Source organism: Pyricularia pennisetigena, chromosome 2 (assembly GCF_004337985.1).
Source record: "Pyricularia pennisetigena strain Br36 chromosome 2, whole genome shotgun sequence".
NCBI classification, from domain to species: domain Eukaryota; kingdom Fungi; phylum Ascomycota; class Sordariomycetes; order Magnaporthales; family Pyriculariaceae; genus Pyricularia; species Pyricularia pennisetigena.
In genome coordinates this window covers 2,342,873-2,366,473 of record NC_043741.1, presented here as the reverse complement: position 1 = coordinate 2,366,473, position 23,601 = coordinate 2,342,873, and the positions used below count along the sequence as shown (strand labels likewise).

The 23,601-nt window shown below is 53.0% G+C and overlaps 7 protein-coding genes across 7 annotated transcripts; 3 read left to right on the top strand and 4 right to left on the bottom strand.

The window, feature by feature from the left end:
* Positions 1-65: 65 nt before the first annotated feature.
* PpBr36_00643 (uncharacterized protein) lies at positions 66-3,214 on the bottom strand (the record flags this gene model as incomplete). The annotated part of the gene is made up of 3 exons (XM_029887834.1): positions 66-149; positions 228-2,509; positions 2,590-3,214. 3 exons carry the CDS (start codon positions 3,212-3,214, stop codon positions 66-68), a joined length of 2,991 nt encoding a protein of 996 aa, XP_029752371.1.
* A 510-nt stretch (positions 3,215-3,724) lies between these two features.
* Positions 3,725-6,709, bottom strand: PpBr36_00642 (uncharacterized protein; the record flags this gene model as incomplete). Its single annotated transcript, XM_029887833.1, has 3 exons — positions 3,725-3,940; positions 5,978-6,397; positions 6,500-6,709. 3 exons carry the CDS (start codon positions 6,707-6,709, stop codon positions 3,725-3,727), a joined length of 846 nt encoding a protein of 281 aa, XP_029752370.1.
* A 519-nt stretch (positions 6,710-7,228) lies between these two features.
* Positions 7,229-8,172, bottom strand: PpBr36_00641 (uncharacterized protein; the record flags this gene model as incomplete). Its single annotated transcript, XM_029887832.1, has 2 exons — positions 7,229-7,849; positions 8,101-8,172. The coding sequence occupies 2 exons, from the start codon at positions 8,170-8,172 to the stop codon at positions 7,229-7,231; spliced, it is 693 nt and encodes a 230-aa protein (XP_029752369.1).
* A 2,900-nt stretch (positions 8,173-11,072) lies between these two features.
* On the top strand, positions 11,073-14,760 carry PpBr36_00640 (uncharacterized protein; the record flags this gene model as incomplete). The annotated part of the gene is made up of 2 exons (XM_029887831.1): positions 11,073-14,245; positions 14,322-14,760. 2 exons carry the CDS (start codon positions 11,073-11,075, stop codon positions 14,758-14,760), a joined length of 3,612 nt encoding a protein of 1,203 aa, XP_029752368.1.
* Positions 14,761-15,251: 491 nt separating this feature from the next.
* On the top strand, positions 15,252-17,405 carry PpBr36_00639 (uncharacterized protein; the record flags this gene model as incomplete). The annotated part of the gene is made up of 1 exon (XM_029887830.1): positions 15,252-17,405. One exon carries the CDS (start codon positions 15,252-15,254, stop codon positions 17,403-17,405), a length of 2,154 nt encoding a protein of 717 aa, XP_029751575.1.
* Positions 17,406-18,312: 907 nt separating this feature from the next.
* PpBr36_00638 (uncharacterized protein) lies at positions 18,313-19,270 on the bottom strand (the record flags this gene model as incomplete). Its single annotated transcript, XM_029887829.1, has 2 exons — positions 18,313-18,934; positions 19,053-19,270. 2 exons carry the CDS (start codon positions 19,268-19,270, stop codon positions 18,313-18,315), a joined length of 840 nt encoding a protein of 279 aa, XP_029751576.1.
* A 655-nt stretch (positions 19,271-19,925) lies between these two features.
* Positions 19,926-21,543, top strand: PpBr36_00637 (uncharacterized protein; the record flags this gene model as incomplete). Its single annotated transcript, XM_029887828.1, has 4 exons — positions 19,926-20,045; positions 20,364-20,578; positions 20,687-21,050; positions 21,133-21,543. The coding sequence occupies 4 exons, from the start codon at positions 19,926-19,928 to the stop codon at positions 21,541-21,543; spliced, it is 1,110 nt and encodes a 369-aa protein (XP_029751583.1).
* Positions 21,544-23,601: the final 2,058 nt, after the last annotated feature.

Here is a 23,601-nt window from a genome sequence, read left to right as displayed (position 1 = left end):
CCACCGCTCACTTCCTCTGCGACCATGAACCTGGCTTCAGCCTTGACCGCTGCTTCCACCTGTAATCAAGGCGCAAAGTACACAAATCCAGACAAGAATGACTTGCGCATGCAACCGCACAGATGCATACCGTAAAACTCGGTCATGTCCTACATAGTTGTCAGTATGTATAAAAGAGGAGGAAAAAATAAGACACCGTTACAGCACTATACGGAAAGCATACTAACCAGATCGAAGTTCCAAAAGCTAGCATCGGCGAGATCCTCTAGCTCGGGCCGTTCAAACACCTTTGCTACAATTTTGAGACACTCTTCATCGTCCGTTGCGTTGAGGATGCACTTGGCGAGGGCCATACGCTGCTTCTTGCCGCAGACGTCGCAATCGCTGCTGACATACTTCAGGCGGGCCGCCGCCCATGTCTTGTTCCTGGCGGCGGACAGGGCATCCTCAATGGTGCCAAACAGCTTCATCAGCACCACTGTGATTCTCGGCAGATTTAGGCCCAGGATGGGGGCACCGCCGCATATCTCGTTGTAGATGTCACACTCGATACGCGCAAGCATGGTTTCGTGCCTCGTTCGCCGATCCCTGCCGGGTGCCTTGCTGTTGTCAAGCTCGGGCCTCCATTTGTGGGCGAGACAGCCTTGTTCGAAGGATCGCATCAGGCTGTCCTGCTCGTCGCGGTTCTCGTTGTCTTCGGGGCCTGTCTTGTAGGGTGGCAGATCCAGCCACGAGCGTGCTGCGAATGTCGATTTGAGAGACGAGATGGCACGTATCTCCTCCTCAGTAACGGCAGCCACCCGTTCGCGAGCGGCCCGAGACTCCTTTTCACCAAGATTCTCGGCTGCCTTGGTCCTGCTCCAGCGGTCCACCCTTCGATATCTTCGTAGCGAGCTGTACAGCGCGAGGTCATGATCTGCCACCCTGCAGGGGTCCCACTCGACTGAGCGGAGCGCGTAGAGAAGAGTCGAGTTGTCAAAGTATCCACCAGGCTGGGGAACAAGAACTTTATCGACATCGAATGTGTTGGGTAGGAAAGGCTGCGGGCGCTTACAGCCTCTCTTCTCTGTCTGCACCATTTGTTGCCACATTGAAGCGCCGAACGGACCCTTTGTTGGGGGTACACCACCCACATCTCGGTAAACGCCAGGAAAGGTAACCTGCAAGATCTCAAAGATATCGATAGGTTGGGCCAGATGTCCTGTCTGTCGAACTTTGTTGTAGATGTGCATAAGACAGACGACTTCGATAGCCTTGTTGAGCATCAGGATTGAAGCGTTATGCAGGTAGTCAATGGCCTCGGCGAGGCCGGTTCCGCAGAGAGCAGGAGAGTACTCCCACAATGCACAAAGACCCGGCTCAACAACATTGCTGAATCTGGACGCGTGGATACCTGCCATGGTAGCATTTTGATTATCCTCAGGCCAGAATTTTCCAAGAAAGTTGTCCATGTCGACTATTGTCCGGTACAGAAGCTTTGCTGCCTTGGTCTGGGCAAAGCGTGAAGGGTATTCTTGAGCCACAATGTTGTGAAGATCATGAGCACCGTCCTGAGTCCCCGAGACCGATTTGTTGCCGCAGCCACAACCAGGTGGTCTGGCTTCACCAAAGATAAAATTGAATATATTGGACATGCCAGTCCTTGGGGGTTGCAGACTGTATTGGGCCTGTGCATCCTTCAGGTCGAGGTTCATCCATCCGTAACTGACAGTAAACGAGTCCACAATAATCTGAAGTTGAAACACCAGTGAGGAAGGTATTCGAGTGCTGACGTCTTTGCCCTCCTTTTGCATGGCAAGGGTTGTGACTGCAGCCGCAAACTCGTTCAGCCCATAAAGCCGTCGTTGATTACTTGTGGTTGGATTCCAGGGTCCATTCGCGCTCCAGTCGATGTCTTCGAGTTTGCAGTCCGCTGCAGAACCCTGAGTCTTTATGGCAGGGTACGCATATGTGTTGACAAGGTCATAGAGCCAGTTGATGGTATAGGCCCGACGCCATTTGAGTCTCTGCGGGCGAGTGAAATCCGAAAGGCATGCATTTGGACTCCAGGAGCCGATCTCCCGCAGCATAGGCTTGGTAGGCTTCCCCGTTCTAGTTTTCTGGTAGTCGGCTATGAAATCGATCAAATACCTATATGTATGGGCAAGACATTGCTCTTTCAGATCCTGTCTGTCGCTAGTATTGAGAAAGTGGCTCTTGTCGAGTGAGAGACTGTTTCGACCGCTATTCAATGCTTCAAGAACCGACTTGTAGGAATCACGCCCCTGGAAGTCAACAAAGATGGCCAGTTCCGTCTGCTTCTGGATGGAAAACGCGACTTTCGTGATAACCCCAGCAACTGCGTTGTTAAGTTTGCCGTGAGCAGCTCGAAACCAGACCATGTTCAGCCAGCTGCGGAGGTGGCACCATTCCTCTGCCAGGCAGCTCACAGCCATGACATACTCGATGCTGATATGACTATCATCATCGCTGATGATGCCAAAGCCGTCGACAGATATACCCTCGAGCGCTAAATTATTTTTAAGCCACGTTAGTAAAGTAATGTCAGCTATCATACTTTCTGCTTGGTGGAGGGGTGTATTTTCTTACCTTTTCGCTGCGACGGGTCATGTCTTCCACCTTTGATCCTGCTACCCCTTCGGCCTCGCCTTCCTTTGCCAGGCTTCCGCTGCTGCTTTCTGATGGGCGCGATGTTGGTGACAGATACTGGCTCTGCTCCAGAGTCTTCGTCACTTCCCTCAACGGACAATGCTGAAAAACTGTTTGAGAATACCATTCTTTCGAGCTCTTCAACGTCATAGTCACTATGTTCCTCAGACAATGCCGCCGTCAATTGATCTTCCCCGCCGAGAGCAATATAAGCAGCCTCGAGAGCGTCATTGAAGTGACGGTGAGAGGCATTGCCTCTGGCCAGTGAGAGGTCATCCGGATTCTGCGCTGCGAGACGGGCATAATGCACACACGTGGCTTTCCTGGCAGATATGACGGTCCTAAAGACACGAAGAACTATGGTCGGAGTGCTTTTTGTGTACCGAGAGATGAGTTCGGCGAGGGGCACGAGGGTTGCGACCGTGACTTGACCAGTTGTATTGGGTTCGAGGTTGGGTTCACGAGGCGCCTTGGTAGTGATGATGGAGTTGGACGTATGGAGAAGCCAGAACACCAAGTATTTGGTCTCCCGCTTGTAGGCGAGATAGGAATCGAGATCAGCCATGATTCTTGGTTATCCTGATGCCAGCTCAAGACCACACGATGGGATATGATACAAATGAATGCGTAGTGTTCAGTGCTGTGATATTGATGGAAAGGTTCGGCACACAACCCGCCAGGCAAAGTGAAGAGAAGATTAAAATCAAGCGCGGGGCAAGCAGGCAGGCAGGACGAGAAAATTATTCTGCACATGTTTGTCCTGTTTGCCTCGATCCAGGAATGATCGGGTGGGCCCAATGAGGAAGGCATGGACGCCAGAATAGGTAGGCCCCCAGAGGAAAAGACTCACAGAACAAGGTGCCACAAATCTGATCAGCGTTTGATGTGAGCTGGTCGATTACACAAATCATCTGCATCTTTACCACCATATACATTTTGGGCTGCCATTAAGCCAGCAGATAAGTGACAGATTATATCAAGGTTGGTGTGCTGTATATCCAATGCCTCTCCTTCGCAAAATGCCCAACAGCCAAAAACATGGCCCACTATCAAAGCCTCGTCAGCCTTCCCCCTTTCACTTCTCAATCTTCTGCGCCACTTCACCACTTGCTTTCGAGTCGAGTGACTTGTGCGAAGAACTCCTGGACTTGCTGAATGGCATCCCTGTGCTAAAGTCGTATCTCAGTGTCCTCTCGAACCTGAAGACACCGCCCGAGCCTGAAGGTCGCCTGAGACTGTGGTTGAAGTTCTCAGCGTCCCGCCTTTTGCTGCCATTTCCAAAGCAGAACATCTTGAACTTGCAATCAGTCAGCTACCGGCCTGATTCCTTGCGCCGTGTCGAATGCCAGGATGACAAGCACGATGTAATGAATCTGGCTTTCTGTCAGTTAGATCACGTTAACTAGAGGGTGATACCGAATCGGTTCCCACCTCTATGCTTGATCCGAATTCCAAACTACTGAAATAGACAGATTGCGGCGTGATATGCAGATTACAATGGTTTGTGATCAAGATGGCTGGATCTGTTCTATGGATAATGGTCTTGCGTGGACAAGGTAGTCTTCAAAGTCGTTGATTGCCAAATAGTTGAAGCCGGTTGAGCTGATACGTTGCCGCCTTAGACATATGGATTCTCTATAGATGTCAAAAACCAAAGAAGTTTGACCACATAAACCAATTTAGATGTCCAAAGACCCAAAATCGTGAGAAGCACACAGAAGTACGCGTCACCAGAAACAACTGGCCCACCGACTGGAAGCATTGCCCAAGCTTTGCGGCAGTGGGGTTGGTACCTGAAAACGGCAACTAAAACTCAATTTAAGCAACGTGCGCCCTTGTGTCGAGAATGTGAAAGACTGGTTCACCGCTGAAGCGCCTTGCAAAACGCCAAGTTAGCAATGGGGGGCATGAGGATCGACAAGGTGCAGGATTCAACATCAAGCCCCGAATCGTATGTGCATCGAGGTACTGGGGCTTGCTTCATGCTGCCGTTGTGCCCAGTTTTCGAGCCAGTTTCTCTTCAATCCCTTGCTAAGTTTTTTTTCAGCCCTTTATTATGTCTGATCCCAGCCTATTCGTAGCTTCTTGAAAAAAAAAAAAAATCTTCATGTGGCGTTGTTGGTCAAACCCTGTCTAATCATAAATCGAACCAGGTCAGGCCAACGTCCACACCGAAAACAAGCACCAACAAACGCCCTTGTTTAGCAGAAGCAAGCGGAGTGGCTTGGGGGAAAAGGCTAAAAAAAAACCCTTCTGTTTCCTCCTTATCCTTCCGAATTTTTTTTCTAAATCTAGTTGTTATCTCTTCTGCGTGATTGTGGCATTGAGGCCACAGCAATCGACAGGGGAGATGCCCAAATATGGAAGCAAGGAAAAAAAAAAAAATGGTTACGTGAGCAAATCTGAGGTTCCTGCCTTGGTCATTCTCATTAGCATTTGCTGCGTAGTGTCGGCAGTAATACTCGGATCCTTAAAAGTAGTTCGATGTATATCAAATTTCGCAGCCTTCCACATTGCCTGGGGTAGTCAGAGATTCACCCAGCTGCTAGAAAAGTCGGCTGAAATTGCGACCAAGTCGTTCTCGTGGGCACCATTCTATGTATATCTGATAGTTGGCTTCCTGCATGCTGTGCGCCTATATGCCACGAGAAACAAGTCCATGCGTCATCAGTACCTCGCTTCGCTGAACCAAAGCATCAGCGAAAACAGTTCGTGTGTAGACAGAATCATATCATGTCCTCGCACCAGGAGAATTATGTCCGGCTTGATAAGGCGCGGACCAATCCAAGCATCGTCACTATCGCGACCTCTCGAGTCCATATACGGCCACGTTTGCGAATGTTAAGAGTCTGCCTTGCATCCCCGCGTGAACAGCGCTTCGGCCTTTGCAAACCTGGTCTATTTGGCATTAAAAACGTGTGGATACGCGCGAAAGAAAGCTTTTAGTTCCTTGGCAGACGGTCCACGAACAGACATCTATGTTATCTACCCTCGCAAGCTTTACCAAGGGTATGAGATTGCATGGCGATCCAAGATCCACACGTGTAACTGCAAGTCCCAATTTCTGCTAAGAATCTCAATGGCCTTATGTTCTGCTGAACCATCAAGTCCAAGCTTGACAGCAAGATAAGCTATGATGGGACGAACACAAGTCAAGAATATTTGATGTTATCGAAAACAAAAAAAGCCAAGGTGACCAGACTGCACGGCGACTATCGTATAAAGCAAACAACACCACATTCTCAAACAATATCCAAGTAGTCCGATATATTCCGGCCAAAATACCTTACTCCAACTCCGCCGGACCTACACATCAGCCGCAACAAACCGTCGCCTCCTTCGCCGCGCTCGTCCTACCGCCATCAACCTCCCCTGACCCTGGAAAAGTCTCCCACTGAAACGTCATTGCGCCTATATAGGCACCAATGAAGATGCAGACAATAAAATACCCGTTGTAATACATGGCTAGCAGCATTATGAAGTAAGCCAGGGCGAACTGCGCCGTGTGGAGGGCCGCCCGGATCCCCTGCTCCAGGGCGCTCGGGCGAAACGGCCTGGCCGCGTCCGGGGAGGCGGCGTGCCGGCGGGCGAGTAGTCGGTCGAACTCCTTGACGGAGCGGCGGAGGCCCTCGAGGCAGACGACGAGGAGCAGGACGCCGATGCATGAGCCGGCGAAGGTGGCTGTGCTGGTTATGCGCCAGTCGGCTGAGATGAAGCAGGCGTCGATCGTGTGCCAGTTCCATAGCATCTGCATGCCACAAGTCAAAAAGCCATGTCAGCAATAGTCAAACGTTTGTTTGGAACAACATCGGATGAGAAAAGGGGCAGGGGAGGGGAGGGGTTTTATTACAGAGATCTTGCAGTCTGGTGTGCTGCTCCCAGATGCAGCTCCTGCATGTCCACTTGCGCTGTGCGCACTGCTGTTGGTTGCAGCCGATGGTGCGGCCATGCTTTGGTGGTCGTGGCCGCCAGACGATACGGTCGAGGTAGCTGCCAAAGACGCTGTGGGCAAAACGGAGGTCAATGCCGCCGTGAAAAGATCCTTTTTTGGTGATTCCATATCTTGAACGATTCAGTGCAGATGTATAATACACGCTTTCGCAATGACAAGACTGTAGAGCATGGGATGAGAAAATCATGCAAGTGGTTGAGAAATGAGCTCGATAATAATCCAATGCTCAGATGCCCCGTTTCCGCTGGAATGGAACATTGGCAATTGCCTGGATACGGTAGCTGAAATCATGACCACAATGAAATACAATAAACAGTTACATGCCGGCGACTTCGTTCGGCCAAATGCTTGTTTTTAGCAACTGTTGCCGAATTCTCTTGCATGGTAGTGGCGATTTCTTTGTGCGGGTTGAAAGCGGACACTGCGTGACCTGCACGCGAGTTGATGTAAGCAAAGGGATAGTGTCACTTGAGCTCCTTGCAGTGAATGACAACTGACTGAAGCCCCCCTTCACATGAGAGAGAGAGAGAGAGAGAAAAAAAAAAAAAAAAAAAAAAAAACTGCTAATAGGTGCAGTTTAAATCATCGATGTCGCTCGGGAAAGATCAGCAGATATCACTGTCTTTCTCATGTAAACAACTTCTTGATCTCCTCTGAGTCCATGTCAACGATCTTGACCCCACTAGCTACTATCTCTTGCTTCATGGTCGGCCAGGCTCCTGGATCAACAGGTTTGGTGCCCTCCTCCACGATTGCCGTCGCAAATCCCTCGGCCGCCGCATCCAGCGCCGTGCTCTTGACACAGTAGTCGGCAGCCAGCCCCACGACGTAGACGTGGCTGATAGCCTTCTCCCTCAGCAATCCAGCAAGCCCAGAGTCGCCGACGCGCGGGTCTTTAAGTGGCGGGTAAAAGGCGCTGTACATCTCCACGTCAGACCTGGTCCCTTTCTCAAGGACCTCGTCGACCCTGTCGAGGTCCAGCTCCGGGATAAAGGCCGCGCCGGGCGTGTCCTGAACGCAGTGCACCGGCCACAGTCGCGTCTCGTAGCTCTCTGTCCCGTTTAGCGGGTTGGTGATGGTGGCGAAGTCCACAAATGGCTCTTTGGACACATGGTTCACGGCAAAAGACACGTGCGACTGCGGATGCCAGTCCTTGGTCGCGACGCGGATGGCGAAGGCTGGCGAGGTGAGCAGCTTGTTGATTACGGGAGCAACGGCGCGACCGTTGGGGACGGCAAGGGAACCGTTCTACACCATGTTTCGCAAACGTAAGTTTTTTCATGAGCGCTGGACCCAAGCGGAACTAATGCAAGTGCGAGCTATAGAATGCTAAAAAGGATGAAAAGCCGGGGAACTGTTGGGACTTTTTACGCAGCCGTAATCGTGATCGTTTGATCTACATGATGCCATGCTTGCGCTAAAGAATATATATACATATAAAATACATAAAACAAAAGGCAAAGCACTGTGGACTTGGATATGAAAACAACAACACATACCGGTGGGCAAAAGTCTTCTTGCAGGTCAACGACTATCAGGGCCGGCCTGAAGGTGTCTGTGGCGGCAGTCATTGTAGAGAGCTGTAGCTAAGGAAGGTATCTGACTGAGATTGTCAGGCAGCGACTGGTTAGCGTTATTCTGATTGAAATGGCGTGCGTCTGTTGAAACATTGCAAGATTGGAGGGACGCGTACGTACCTAGTATGTTTGCAATGCGATGTCCAACTAGCGTCATTGGGGTGCTTTGTAAATATTTCAGACGATCCGGCCGGCAAATGGCAAATCCAAAAATAAAAATCGAAACAAACACCTTGCGTTGGTTAGTTTGCGGAAAGAAACAGGCACTGTCGGATGGCGACCCCACTTTCTTATTTTTCTGTCGCAGATCGCGGCGTTGCTTACTTGCCCCCCCCCCCCAAACGCAAAGGCGAGATGACATGCAGGACAAAACAACTTTTTCCTGTGTTGGAACTGGACTTTGCTGCTCACATAACAAAAGGCGGCTTGACATATGAGTTGATTGAAGCAGTGATTGTCTTTTCTATGTTACGCAGCGATTTGTGCGCAAAAGCAAACCCGTTCTTGCAGATTGGGCAAAGACTCCTCATACGGTAGATAAGATAACCTCTAGCATAGTCTAAAAGTTTACGGTGCAAAAGGTGTCAGAAATGACTTACTCGAAGGGGTTGACTATTCGCACGTCGGAATAATACTTGGCGCATGAGAAGCTAATAGCTAGCTGCTTGTAGATCTCCCTAACAGCAGGCGCAAGAATATGTGCACGTATATACTGAGTCGATGTGGAAAGAACAAGATTAAAGTTGGGCGATCAGCAGGGTGTGATTGGGATCCTGTACGCAATAACCGTTACACTCCATATCAATCCATGTAGTTTCCCGGCACTCCCGTATGTCGTCCCTGAGACCTATCAGGTAAAACGTCCACTATCAAAATTACTGAAGTATTGAGAAACTCAATCACCATCCTAGACTTTCTTTTACACAAAGTTTGACAAGGAAGCCCCTGGTGCGGATGCATGAAGCTGCCCATTGGAGATGAAGTTGCTTCTGGTCTAGACCAACCGTAAATTACCTCGTTGGTGGCCATACTCCGTGCTCCCTTGACTCCGTATCCGCAGATAATAGGAGTTCGATTATACAAAAGCAACAACACAGTGATCACGCGTACTCTATCAAGAGGACGCTTAGCGTGGCTGCTCTTGGCGGATATGTCCCGGAGAGGAAGGATTTGGAATACTGTACCAGTTCGGCAGTTGGGTCCAGTAATGGTCCACCGATTATCAGTTGGAACCACGCCCGCAGTTGCGTATTTGCTTGCATAAAACCGTCAGGCAATTAGTCGGGATGCGTGAATCAAACAGCTGTCAAAATGACAAATGTAGGCAAGGGTCAGTGAAAGTCAGTGGAGGTGAATACTTTTTTCTTGCCAAAAGTCATCATGGCATATCTCGAAATATTGAGAGAAACAAAAACTGTCTTGACCGCTCTAAATCAAAATTACCTACCTTAGCATAGCTTATGTACAACGTGCCTACCCAAGCTACCTGACGGATGCCCTACCTTATGCACAGCGACTCTTTTGGATGATTCAATTGGTGACGTGTGGGTGAATGTGCTGTGCGTTGCGAGCATCCATAAACTGCACCAAACCATTTCCAGCAGGACTTGCGCAATGTACGATAATTCTGAATATGTACAGGGGTTGTGGCAGTGTCAAGGTGGAGTATTGCCAGGTGTTCGTCTTTGGCCGTCGGTTACATGCTAGTCAGGCTTGACAGCCCCGTAAGATCATTCCAAGCCGCCTGCAGCAATCAGAACGATTGACGACGACGGGCGGTCTGATGTAAGTAAAGGCAAGGAAGGGCAAGGACAAAAAACATTGCGTTGCGGCTGGCCGGGGTCGGACTGGGGATCTTTGTGGGTCTACTGCAAGGATTTGCTGGGTCGCGGTTGTCTTGTTCACTGGTTGAGCCGCGGTAGGCCATAACCATTGCCCCATCAAGAAGGAGAAAGGAGTGGAACGAAATGAAATAAATCTTTTTAACGATCTGTGTCGGTCTGGCTTGGTTTGCTTCCGCAATGATTTGACCCCCTCTGCGAGTTCCCTTCCCTTCGTCCCTCATTCCGTGCGCTGTCAGGATTCTATCCGTAGGTCCCACAGTTGCGAGAGCCTGTTTGTCAAGTCTTTTGTTTTATCTTATTTTATTTTTTCCTTTGTTTTGTTTCCCACTTGGCTAGAACCGTTACGGTCACGCCAAATCACCTCAAGCTCCCTTGCATCCCCGTTCGCAGTTGAACCACACCCAAACACTCTGTTGAACCCAGCCAGGACTTGCCATACAGCAAAGGTACGAACCGCTTGTGCCAGTCACCAGTCAAGCATGGCCTGGAAAGACCACCCTATCCCTTCCGTCTAATCTTTCGGCTTCTGAGAATCTCTGGTCGCCAACAGGCTTTTGTTCTATCCGAGTCCCGTTGCGCTCAACACAGTTCACGACGTCAACAGCCACACCGTAGGGTGCAAGAGGCGACACCCTTGTGGCCTCGAGGCCGACTAAGGCATTCAGTTGATATATTTGTTTGCCATCTGGCACATTCAGACCGAGCTTTCTGACTTCACCCGTACTGGGTAAAACCTCTGGTAGGTATGGAATCTTTATCCGCGGGGTTTTCTGTTCGCTCCACTGTTGGTCCCGTCTTTGAGGTCGCATCGGACTCTTCGCTTCCTGCAAATTTGCACGTGCGGGCAGCTTGCATCTAGCTTAGCGCAAAGATAAGATGCTATCATTTCTATTCCCACGCCGCCGTGTTTCTTTCAGACAGGAACAGGAACGGTTATATAGCTCTCCGCTCACTCCAGCCGATTCTAACACGTCGAGAACATCCAGTCGTCAAACTCCAGTCCACCAATGGTCAGCGGACGACAACAATAGCCCACCAGAGGTCTTCAACATGATCGCATCCTCGCTCATCCCGTCGAGGTTTAGAGGCAGCCGCCCCGGCGAAAAGGCGCCGCCGCCGTCGTGGCTGAACCGCAAAATCACGCCGTTTCTCCAGAAGCTCGCCGGTATCGCCTCGTCGCATCCGATTCACACCGTAGCAATCGTCGCCCTTCTCGCCAGCTCTACCTACATTGGGCTACTTGAGGAGAGTCTGTTTGATGCGAACTGGAGCGTGAGAAAGGCCGATTGGTCCTCTCTCACGGAGGGCAGCAGAACCTTGCGGACTGCTCCCGATACGGAATGGAAATGGCAGTCACACGAGCTGTCCGGCAACCCACCGGCCGCCAACTCAAAGCACCTCGCACTGTTGACCTTCATCTTCCCCGATTCGCTGGACGACGCTCCGAAGACCGCTCCCCTCCAGCACACGGTTCCGATCCCCGATAACCTTACGATAACTCCTCTCCCGTCCACGTCCAACTCCCTTACGACCTACTCCCAGGACTCGGCTCTCGCATTCTCCCTGCCCTATGATCAAGCGCCCGAGTTTCTGGCCGCGGCTCAAGAGATCCCCAATGAATCATCTAGCCAGGAAGCCCGAGAGTCAGAAAATGGACGTGAGAAGAAGATGTGGATCATGAAGGCTGCCCGAGTCCACACTAGGAGCAGTGTGATTCGATGGTTCCAGAATGCCTGGATGGAGTTCATCGACACTCTGAAGAACGCCGAGACTCTTGATATCATCATCATGGTGCTCGGGTACCTATCCATGCACCTGACGTTCGTCTCACTTTTTCTGTCAATGCGCCGGATGGGCTCAAACTTTTGGCTGGCTGCCAACACTCTGTTTTCGTCCGTTTTTTCCTTCCTCTTTGGCCTTATCGTCACAACCAAGCTCGGCGTACCCATCACCGTTGTTCTGCTGTCGGAAGGTCTGCCCTTTTTGGTTGTGACCATTGGATTTGAGAAGAATATTGTTCTCACCCGCGCCGTCCTATCTCACGCCATCGAGCACCGCCGGGCTGACACGGTGAAGCAATCAAAGTCCGCCGGGAGCCAGAAATCTTCCAACGGAAATGGATCGCAGTCCGTCATCCAATATGCCATTCAGATGGCCATCAAGGAAAAGGCGTACGGCATTCTTAAGGACTACGCTATCGAGATACTTATCCTTGTCTGCGGTGCTGCTTCTGGCGTGCAGGGCGGACTTCAACAGTTCTGCTTCTTGGCCGCTTGGATCCTGTTCTTCGACTGTATTCTGCTCTTTACTTTCTACACTGCTATTCTCTACATCAAGCTCGAGATCAACAGGATCAAGCGACACGTCGAGATGCGCAAAGCTCTCGAAGACGACGGCCTCAGCCGCCGCGTCGCAGAGAATGTCGCCAGCAGCAACGACTGGCCCGCTGGCAAAGGCTCTAGCACCTCACTTTTTGGAAAGCAGATCAAGAGCACAAGCGTCCCCAAGTTCAAGGGTATGATGGTGTCTGGCTTCATCATCATCAACATCCTAAACCTTTGTTCGATTCCGTTCCGAAGCACACACTCCTTGTCCTCCCTGTCTACATGGGCCGGGGGTCTGGGTGGCGTCCTCAACTCACCTCCTGTCGACCCCTTCAAGGTGGCAGCCAATGGTTTGGACGAGATCCTAAGCGAAGCCAAGCGCACGAACACCGAGACAATTGTTACAATCCTGACTCCCATCAAGTACGAGCTCGAGTACCCCTCAGTGCACTATGCTCTCCCTCCACCCAAGTCCGCCGCGCCACCCGAATCCGATCTGGGCTACGGCGTTGGCGGTCGTATGGTCGGTAGTATTCTGAAGAGTCTGGAAGACCCTGTACTTTCCAAGTGGATCATTGTGGCCCTTGCCATGAGCGTCGCACTCAACGGCTATCTTTTCAATGCCGCCTTGATGGGGATTAAGGATCCGAATGCTGCGACTCAGCCAATCAACCCGAAGGAGCTCGCCGACGCTCAAAAATTCAACGACACGGACCAGGCGATGTTGCCCCTGGGCGAGTACCAACCCCCAACGGCGCCTCCTACCCCGAGGAGACAGCCGAGTCCTGGGGTTGAGGAAGAAAGTGATTCGAGCCGGACTCAGGTTGACAACTCTCCTCTGCCTCCGGCTGTCCCTCGCACCGCTGCAGAGATCGATACAATTCTCAAGGAGAAGCGTGTTTACGAACTGTCGGATGAAGAGATCGTTGCCTACTCGCTCAAGGGAAAGATTCCAGGCTATTCACTCGAGCGGAGCTTGAAAGACTGCACCCGTGCCGTCAAGATCCGAAGGACCATCATCTCCCGAACCAAGGCTACATCATCCATCACCAGTCTCTTGGACAGGTCTAAGCTTCCTTACCGCAACTACAACTGGGAGCAGGTTCTCGGAGCTTGCTGCGAGAACGTCATTGGCTTCATGCCTCTTCCAGTCGGAGTTGCTGGTCCTCTTGTCATTGATGGTCAAAGCTACTTCATCCCCATGGCCACAACAGAGGGCGTGTTGGTGGCGAGCGCGAGCCGTGGTTGCAAGGCCATCAACGCTGGAGGTGGTGCCGTCACGGTGTTGACTGGCGATGGCATGACGCGAGGCCCTTGCGTCGGCTTCGAGACGCTCGAGCGTGCTGGAGCTGCCAAGAACTGGCTCGACAGCGAAGTAGGCCAGGCATTCATGACCAAAGCCTTCAACTCGACGTCGCGATTCGCGCGGCTCGAGTCCATGAAGACTGCCATAGCTGGTACCAACCTATACATTCGATTCAGGACGACTACTGGTGACGCCATGGGCATGAACATGATCTCCAAGGGTGTCGAGGAGGCCCTGAGAGCCATGGCTGCTCCCGACGAGGGCGGCTTCACTGACATGCAAATCCTGACGCTCAGTGGAAACTACTGCTCGGACAAGAAGCCGGCTGCTATCAACTGGATTGAGGGACGTGGAAAGAGTGTTGTCGCAGAGGCCATCATTCCAGGGGATATTGTCCGCAGTGTTCTGAAGATTGATGTTGACTCGTTGGTGGAGATGAACATTTCCAAGAACTTGATCGGCTCCGCCATGGCGGGCGCCATGGGTGGTTTCAATGCGCACGCGGCGAATATCGTAGCAGCTGTGTTTTTGGCGACTGGTCAGGATCCGGCACAGGTTGTTGAGAGTGCCAACTGCATCACTATTATGCGAAAGTAAGTAAACATTCCTCCTGTGGTCTTGTGAGGGATGGGCCGAACGTGTTGGTACTGACAGCTTCACTCCAATTAGCCTGCGCGGAAACTTGCAAATTTCGGTTTCGATGCCATCGATTGAAGTTGGAACCCTCGGTGGTGGTACCATTCTCGAACCTCAAAGCGCCATGCTTGACCTCCTTGGCGTGCGCGGCTCCCACCCGACGACACCTGGCGACAATGCCCGCCGCCTGGCCCGCATCATCGCAGCCGCAGTCCTGGCCGGAGAGCTGTCACTTTGCAGCGCCCTGGCGGCAGGCCACTTGGTCAAGGCCCACATGGCGCACAACAGGTCAACTCCCGCTACACGGAGCACTACGCCTGCGCCCCCAGCGACCGGCAGTGGCAGTGGCTTCATGACACCTGTAGGACTTGCCATGACGACAGCAGTGGAGAAGGCCGCTGGTATTGGTGGAAGCCTGAGGGCAAACAAGAGCTCGGCTAGCTTGGAGAGACAGGCAGCCGTTGGGCGATAGACGGAGTTTGAGTCTACATGGGGCAGTATGTATTCCCGTTAATTAATCCCAAAGAATTAGTAGTTGTAAATAGACGATACTTGCTCGGTTAGTTGGAGGGGGTTGATGAGCATGTCAAGGACGCGGAGGTATATTCGAAGGTCTAGAAGCATTCTGTCATTTAATTAGACCTTGGCCTGGGAGGCAAAGGCTGGATATGAAACGATATCCAGAATTATTCCTTTTGTTACACATGTTTTGCTCATGGCGTGCGTGCCTCTTTCCGGTATGAATTCCATTGCGACTTTTGCTCCAATAGGAATGCTTGTACATGATGACAAATACTCTGTCTGCTGCTGCTGTTGCTTGATGGTGCATATCCTTCGCTCTCTGCACATTTGCTAGTCAGCCAGGCGACGAGGATGAAAAATGAAAATGTCTCAAGGCGAATATTTTCTGTTTTGTATTTTGGCAAAATATTCATATATATATTTAGATAGGTTCTTTGTATGATGCAGCCCTCGTCAAAGCCCAATCGCACCTCGGACGGCTGCTGGACTTGTCGGCTACGCAAAAAGAAGTGCGACCTTGGCCAGCCAACGTGCGTAAGCTGCGCGTCTCTCGAGATTGAATGCATGTACAGCGACGCCAAGCCGCAATGGATGGACGGTGGCGAGTTGCAGAGGGGACGGGCCGAACAGGTCAAGGCCGAAGTCAAGCGGCGGGCGACATTGCGGCGCGAGAAACGTCATGTGGTCGGCGACATGGATGGTGAAACTATGATCGACCTGGAAATGGCAGACGGGCTGGACGGCGTGCACCTGTCAGCTAGGGCTGCTCGACTAAACGGCGACGTGGGATCGGCCAGAGCTTTTGCCACCTCGGAGCGGTCGGGCGCCATCGATGGGGACTCGTTCGATGCGGCGACAGACACACCGCCGTCGTCTTCTTGGACGACCGAGCATAGCCCCGACTCGTCCGCGACTGGTGTCTCGCCGGCCTCTTCGCGCGACCATCACCATCATCACCACGATGGGCCGGCGGCAGAGGTTGGCACAGTGCTCCCGAACAGTAGGGAACTTATGCAGGTTATGGCCTACCTCGACTACGTCTTTCCGTTCCTCTACCCATTCTACCGCCCGCCGATATTCTCAGGCGGCCGCGGCTGGCTGCTGACTCTGCTGATGAGCAACAAAGCGCTGCTGCACGCGTCGCTCACCCTCGTCTCGTTCTTCCTGGCGGTGTGGTTCCACCAGGATGGACACAGCGATGGACACAGCGATGGACGCACCGGAGACGGCAAAAATGATGGCGGCGGCAGCAGCAGTGGAGCACCAGCAGATCCAGGGGGAAGGGGCCGGCACGTGCGTACGTGCCAAGCGGCGGCGTGGACGGAAATGCAGACTCAGCAGGAGCTTAGCATGCGCAGCCTGATGAAGGACATTGCCGACATCAACGAGCACGGGGTCAAGGGGCGGCTCAGGGAGGGGAGCAGGACGCTAGCGTCCATCATCCAGATCCTCTGCTTCGAGGTAGCCGTGGGCAACGCCACCGGGTCCTGGAGCCTCCACCTCGACGGCGCCATCGTGCTGCTCGACCAGATGCTGCAGCTCAACGCGCGGTCCCTCCGGGGCCCCGCGGGCGACACCATGGTCTGCTGGCGGTCACTCATGGTCGCGCTCGATCTGGAGGACGGCGGCGAGGGCAGGATGTCGTCTTGGCTGTTGAGCTCGGACCAGGCCGCGCTGCAGTTCTTCTCGGCCGCCGCCATCTACTTTGACATTGTCAGCAGCACGGCGCTCGAGCAGGCCCCGCGGCTGGCGGGCTACCACCCGTCGCTGCTAGCCACACCCTCGGAGCACCTGGCCGCGGCCTCGCCCTTGGTCCCAGCCGAGCTGGTCATGGAGCACGCGGGCCCGCGGGCCCTGGCCGAGGACCTGCCCCCCGTCGACCTCGGCGTGGTCAGCGGGGCGGCCAACTGGGTGCTTGTGTGCGTCGGAAAGACGGCGGGGCTGGACGCGTGGAAAAAGGCCGAGAGGAGGCACGCGCGGCTGGACGTGATCGAGCTGGTGACCAGGGCCGGGGTGATCGAGCGGAAGTTGCGCCGAGGGCTCGAGAAGATGGACGCGGCGGCGAGCGGGAGGAGGCGCCAAGGTGGGCAAGAGGTATGCGTGAAAGACGCTGCCGGAAACAAGCTCCCGTCTTACACTCCGCCGCCGCCACCGATCCTATCAAACTGCCCGTCCCACGGCCCTCCGGACGAGGACACGCACGGCCTGACGACGCGCATCTGGGCGCACGCGGCGCTCGCGTACCTCGCCGTCGTCGTCAACGGGTGGCAGCCGGCCTCCGGGATGATCCGGGCCAGCGTCGACGCTGCGCTCTCGCTCTTATCGGCCCTGTCGGCCAGCAGGCCGTTCTGCTTGCAGACGGTGGGCTGGCCGCTGGCGGTGGCCGGGTGCCTCGCGGCGAGGGAGCAGGAGCAGCGGTTCAGGGCGCTGCTGGAGGGCGTCCGCAGCTCCCTCGAGGTGTTTGGGGCGGTCAGGGAGGCGCTGGGCGTCATGGAGGGCGTCTGGGCGCGTAGGGGGGAGATTGAGGGCGCCGCGGTCGAATGGGATCTGAGTAGGTGTTTTGGCATCAATGGGCGGAGGGCATTTTTGGTCTAAGTCCCCGGGGGGTGGGGTTGGAGTTTTTTGGCGTCCTTGCTTGGCAAACATTTGTGCTTTTTTTTTTTTTTTTTTTTTTTTCTTTGCGGCGTGTGTCATCTAATGTATCATGATCTGAAAGTTTTAATCTAGAATCTGCTATTGTTTGGTTTCACAAGTTCTTGATACGCAAACGTATTATAAAGTACATATTTTACGTGCCGTCATCATTACAGTGTGAATAGACAATTTAAATTGTATTCATGGCTTGGCATATCATTACACCGGTTACGGGAAACATCAAACCGTTCTTGGCATCGTTTTGACATGCTTTTCTGGAGTTTAATCCTGAATCAAACAACATGGCCAAACAGAGAGTAATACAACGTTGGCGCGATGGAACAGTTGAAGCCGATGAAATAGCAACGGAAATCGTCGGATTAGGTTCATGGACTTTATATACACTTGCAAAACTTGTCGACAACTTTGGAAACATAGAAAGAACCGAAAAGGGCTTTTTGCAATGGATTCGAGATTTTTTTTTTTGTGAAAAAAAAAAGAAAAGAAAAGAAAATAGCAAAGAATATAAAAATTCAAAAGTGAACGTTCCGACCTGGGATCGAAACCATGGTATATTCGGCTCTGGCCGCGGATTGAACGCGGGACCTCTCGCAAGTGTGCTCAGGAGTTAGAACCCTAAGCGAGAATCATACCACTAGACCACCAGAGCTGTTGAGAAGATGATCCGCAGGTGAGACTATAGCCCCACGCTGACCCCGCTGCACAATCGCCTGGTCAGCATCAGCTCAACCAACAACAGCAAAACCACATATTTCCATGTGGAGACAGACAAATTACTGCGGTATTACGGACATGATCAAGTTCGGGTTCGTTCATGGCACAAACGGCCTGCCAACCCTCCACTCCGTTATACATCCGGCCCCCTAATATCCTCACTCATCGACCCTTGCCTCGTCCAAATGTTCATCCCAAACTTGGATCCCTTGATCAGCGGCAGCCCAGCATGTAGAGTCCTGTGGTCGCCGGCACCGGTCGGCAGCATATTCTCCCAGTAGACGGCGTTTCCGGCGATGGGGCGGAAGGTGACGCCGTTGGCCCAGGGCTCGTCGCAGTCGAGAACGGCGCACCACCTCTCGTCGCGGGGCGCGTCCAGCATGGGGAAGTTCGTGCCGCCGCCGACGATGGTGTCGGCGCCGTTGCCCTCGGTTGCGTTGGACACGTCGACGTAGGCGAAGAAGGAGGACAGGCGGTTCCCGCCCAGCGCGGCGGTCGCGTGCTGCGCCGCGTCGGTGAACCAGTCCGTGTGGAAGTGGTAGCCCTGGCCCGGGCCGTACTTGACCAGCTGCAGCGGCTCCAGCTGCGAGCGCGCGACGTCGTGGCCCTGGAAGGCGAGCGCCCGGTCCTCGATGCACCGCACCACGGCGTCGCGCGGCACGTTGGTCGACTGCGATGTCCGCACTTGGCTTTCCTTGGCCGAGCTGTCCTTGCCGTCGTTTGCCGTCACGCCCGAGCGGGTAAAGGTGTTTTTGCTATCCGAGTGGTGAGCGCGGGGGGACACATTGTCAGACTTTTTTTTGTGTACCCCGCGGAGAAGGGAGTAGAATACTCGGGGGGGGGGGTTGTTAAACGGGAAAGGGTTGTACATACGTGATGTCCTGCAAATGTTGGCGCTCGGTCGGCGTGATGAAATCGTGAATATAGATGACCAGCGGTGACTTGGACACGACCTGGACTTTGTACGCGGGGTGTTCGCATTCGAAATAGCTCAGCAGCGGCTTCTGCGCAACATCAGTGTTGCCGCCAGCGACGGCCACTGAGGCGAATGCTGCCAGCAGCGAGACTGTAGATATAATTAAAGGAGCCATTTCAGCGACTTGTATGATCATGTATGGAACATCAGAAGGAAGTTGATATTAATCTAAGAGTTACAATAATATATGACAAGATTCTCGCAGACGAGGTTATCGACAGAACATATTACCTCGAACTGGCGACTGAGGGAAAATAGGGGGGGAAAAAGAAATACATGCTCGGCAGGGCAACGAATGACAGCTGGGACGAAGCGATCCCGGACGATCTTCGGTAGACAGACGCCCAAGAAGTTTGTACCTGTGGCAGCTGTAACCCCAGGGAGCTTGGAGCAAGCCCCCCCCCCGCCGGGTGTGAAACTGGTATCCAGGCCTTAATTGTACCGCCAAGAAGCACATTCACGGCCCAGACTTGGTTCAATTCGTCTGATTATTGGTGATCATGGGTGGGGAACCCCCTGACGCCGCCTGGAATGATCCAACCCCGCAGAAGTATGCGGAAGCGTCTTGAGTTTCGAGGGATCCCTGACGTGTCTTGGCTCGTTTGTCCAGCGCCTTGGTCGCTCGTGCGGGAGTAGGGATTAGACTAGAATATATTTCCCAGGAGGGGAAACATGCAAAATTCAAAAGTTGCAAAGAAAAAATTCAATCTGGCAATTGCTGTTCTCTTTTTTTTTTTTTCTGAGATGACTATCATGAGATTGACGACAAGATGAAGTTGACGACAGAACTGCACCTAATCTTGGCTCTGGCAGCTGATGTTGTTTTTGGCTGGACCCACGCCAGCGAGGCAAGCTTAAGGAAAGCTTTGAGATCCAATGAGTACACGTTGGTAGCTTGTAGGTTGCCAGTTTTTCTGTCAAAATAAAGATTCCCCTTCCCTGCCCCTTCCTCCGTGGGGAATCTATGCTAACATTATGGTCAACCAAATAAACAGTTGTTGACGTAAGTTGGGGAAATCGATTCCAAAGCTCCACGACATGATGTAGACTAGAATTTGGGGCCCAGAACCACAAAAACTAACTAACCTCTCCATCTTTTGTCGCGTGTGGAATAGTCAACACAGTAAGCTGCGGACCGGCCCGATAGACACCCACGAGGCCCAGTTATTGCCAATCAGAAAGAGTTGAGTCGATAGCATAGCTGACAGAAATGGTCCGCGGACAACAGAGATGCGAGCAAAGCGCTAGAGCCACAATGGATCAAAATACAAACAACGGAACGTGACAACAACGTGGTCAGCTTTGACTGCGGCGCAAAGAGGAAGATTTGCGACGAGCTCGACGTCGCGTCGTACCCAGCTATCCGCCTATACCACCAAGATGGCAGGATGGACAGGTTTCGAGGGATGAGGACGGCGTCAGAGTGAGTGGCCAGTGTCGTTCCGTCTGTTCGTCCGTCAATTGCGAAGGACGAAGACCAGGCAGAGCTTTACGAGGGCTAACACCAGGACCTACCAACGCGCACAAACAGAATCGTCCCATTCCTCCGCCGAGCCCTCCGCCCGACAATCTCGACGCTCACCGACAAAAACATGACCTCTTTCGTCGGGGTCGACGACGTCGTTTTCGTCGCATACCTTGAATCCGGCGACGAGTCCCTCGAGCGTCGCTTCCTCGCGCAGGCCGCTGCGCTCCGAGACCGATACTCGTTTGCCATCGGCCCGTCGCCCGACCCGGGACTGCAGTCAACCGTGGCCTGCTACAACAATCGCGAGGGCGAGCAGCGTGTGCATGCAGACTTTGAAGGCATCTCTTCGCTCCAAGACTTCATCGAGATTTGCGCCAGGCCGAGCATTCACGAGATGAACAGGCGCAACGAGCTACAACTCATGCAGGTACGTCGATGGAGCTGAGCCGAGAGGCGAAGAGACAAGGGGACTGCAGAAGGCTGACGGCAGAATGCGATAACCACAACAGTCGGGCAAGAGTCTCGTCAACTACGTCTTCGCCTCGGAAGAAGACCGCGAGCTCTACATCAAGACCATGAGGCCGCTGGCCAAGAAGTACATGGATTACCTGATATTTACCACCATCAAGGCCGAAGAGTACCCAGACTTTGGGCCCGGCCTCGGCCTCGGGCAGGGCACGGGCGTCTCGGTCATGAACCCCGCCAACGGCGACGTCTTTCCGTACCTTCGCCCGGAGCGCATCTCTGCGCTTTCCATCGAGGAGTTTCTGATCGACATCATCAACGGCCAGGTCAAGCCGTGGGGCTCAGAGGAGGAGAAACAGCAGGTCGTCAACGGCGGGTTTCAGGGGCGGGCCGCTGGGTCGGGCAAGGCTGCCTCCTGGACGGCGCATGGAACAAGGATGCACGAGGAGTTGTGAGAGAGCATGTTTACGGCAGGCGGTGACGGACTTGGCTAGGAGACAACACCCTGCAGCCAAATCTGGCCGAGCAGCGCGACTCAGCCGCTTCGTTGAGCCAGAGCTGCCGGGTTCAGCTTGGGAGGAGGGATCGATCCGTATAACTACTGTCACAGATCAGGGATATTGTAGATAATGAATAATTTGAGGGCGAGTCACATAACGGCAGATTCCAGACAGGGGTTGAAAAGGGAAAATCACAGAGTAAAAAAAGACCCCCCACGTTGACAGAACGACCACTCGACGTCGTCTCGCCATATTTGGACAAACGGAAACCATCTCCTACTCCCTGAAAAGCAGGTAACCCGGCCTTGGCGTTCTATTTCGAGTAGGACGACGACATCTAGTTTCGCCTTGCGTTGCGTTCGTCTCTGAGCCCACTCGATCATCACCAAATGGACAAGTTTGCTCCCCTGACCTATGCCGGTCCAGAAACTGCAATATTGCGAAGGGAAAAAAAGAAAAAGAAGAAAGGATGGATGGGAGGAAAGGATTACGACTTTGGGATGGTTTTGACACTCCGGGCCGCGCTTCGGCACGAGCCTACCCCGGAAGCCGTCATCAGACTCGCGACTCAGGGGCGCGGGGCTTCTTGAGTCTCTTCGTCGGCGGCCTCATTCAAAAGTAGTCGGTCGTCATCAGAAACGCAGCGCGTGATGGGAATACATCTCCACCAGAGGACTCGTGCCCTTTTTTTTTTTTTTCTCTCTCTCTCTCTCTCCTTCGAGCCGCAGCCGGCCACGCGGCCTGACGTAGCTGGAAGCTTTTCCTGGAGCTTAGGGCTGCGATGTCGAGCACGACAAGTTTTGGCGGCTGTTGGAAGTTGAGTGATAAAGGCTCGGTTTGGATGGAAATGTGCCTTGTTGGTGAGGGCTACAAGCTCTCGTCAGAGGCTCGATCTCTCATCTTCTCCCCCCCTCCCTCTCCAAATTGGGATTCGTGGTAGGTCAGAGAGGAGGTTTGTGGCACAGGATACTGACGACGCTGGCCGGATAGTGACATGACAACGTCTTTGGATGAAACAATGGTGAGAACGAGGACGAGTGATGATGTTCTCATGGCTGCGCCTTACACTACCCTGGACCACCACTTCGGCGGGTTGACCAAGAACAGAGAGGTGTAGCGGGATTTCTTTTTTTCTTCTTTTGCTCGGATGGTCGTTAAACCAACGGCATCGAGCCGCTTTGCCGGGATGAGGATTCCGCACCTACGAAGCCGGCCACATGTACCGTCGCGCAAAGCCGTCGATGTGAGCAGAGTTTTGGCCATTGGTGTCTACAGGAGTGCTATACCTGATTTTTTCTCCTCTACTGGTTTTGCAAACATGTGCAAGGGCTGCCTTTCCCTGTGGGCTTCTGAGATGGAGCCCGAGTCATCGGTATGCTAAGATTGAGTGAGCGCGCAAAGAGTCGTACTTGACAGACTGAACTAGACGACGGGCGGCTGCTCTTCCAACCAATAGTTCCGGCGCCAACCTGGGCCAATGGCATATATGCACACGAGGAAAAGAAGGTGTCTGATGCCTTGGATCTCCATACCCAGGGCATAGGGCAAAGTGTATCCGGGCATGGCGACGGCGAGCTACCTACCTAGGTTGGCCATGATCAGGGTCTTTTCAGCTCCGATGGCTGCATCTACTGCTGACTACGTCTGTGATACCCTGTACTCTACGTAATTGTTCTCAACATACGGAGAAAATCGAGCAAATACTGGCGCGGGTTGGTGGTGTAAGTGATAAAGAGAAGAAAAAAGGGGGAAGGAAGCTCTGCACTCCACTTATACTGCTCGGCTATAATTGGCCACGATCTGTGGGGGATGCGCTCTTCGGGCCGCGGTGACTGACTGACATGAACGATCAAGGACTACATCTGTGTGGGGATGTTCTATTTTTACCTCGAGAAGCACGAAGATGTTGACTTCCAAGACAATATTTCCTGTTGCGAGACTCTCTCGGATAGCAAAAGCCGAGGCTGTAGATCTGGAAACTGCTGAGATGCCAAGGAAAGCTACCTAATCACA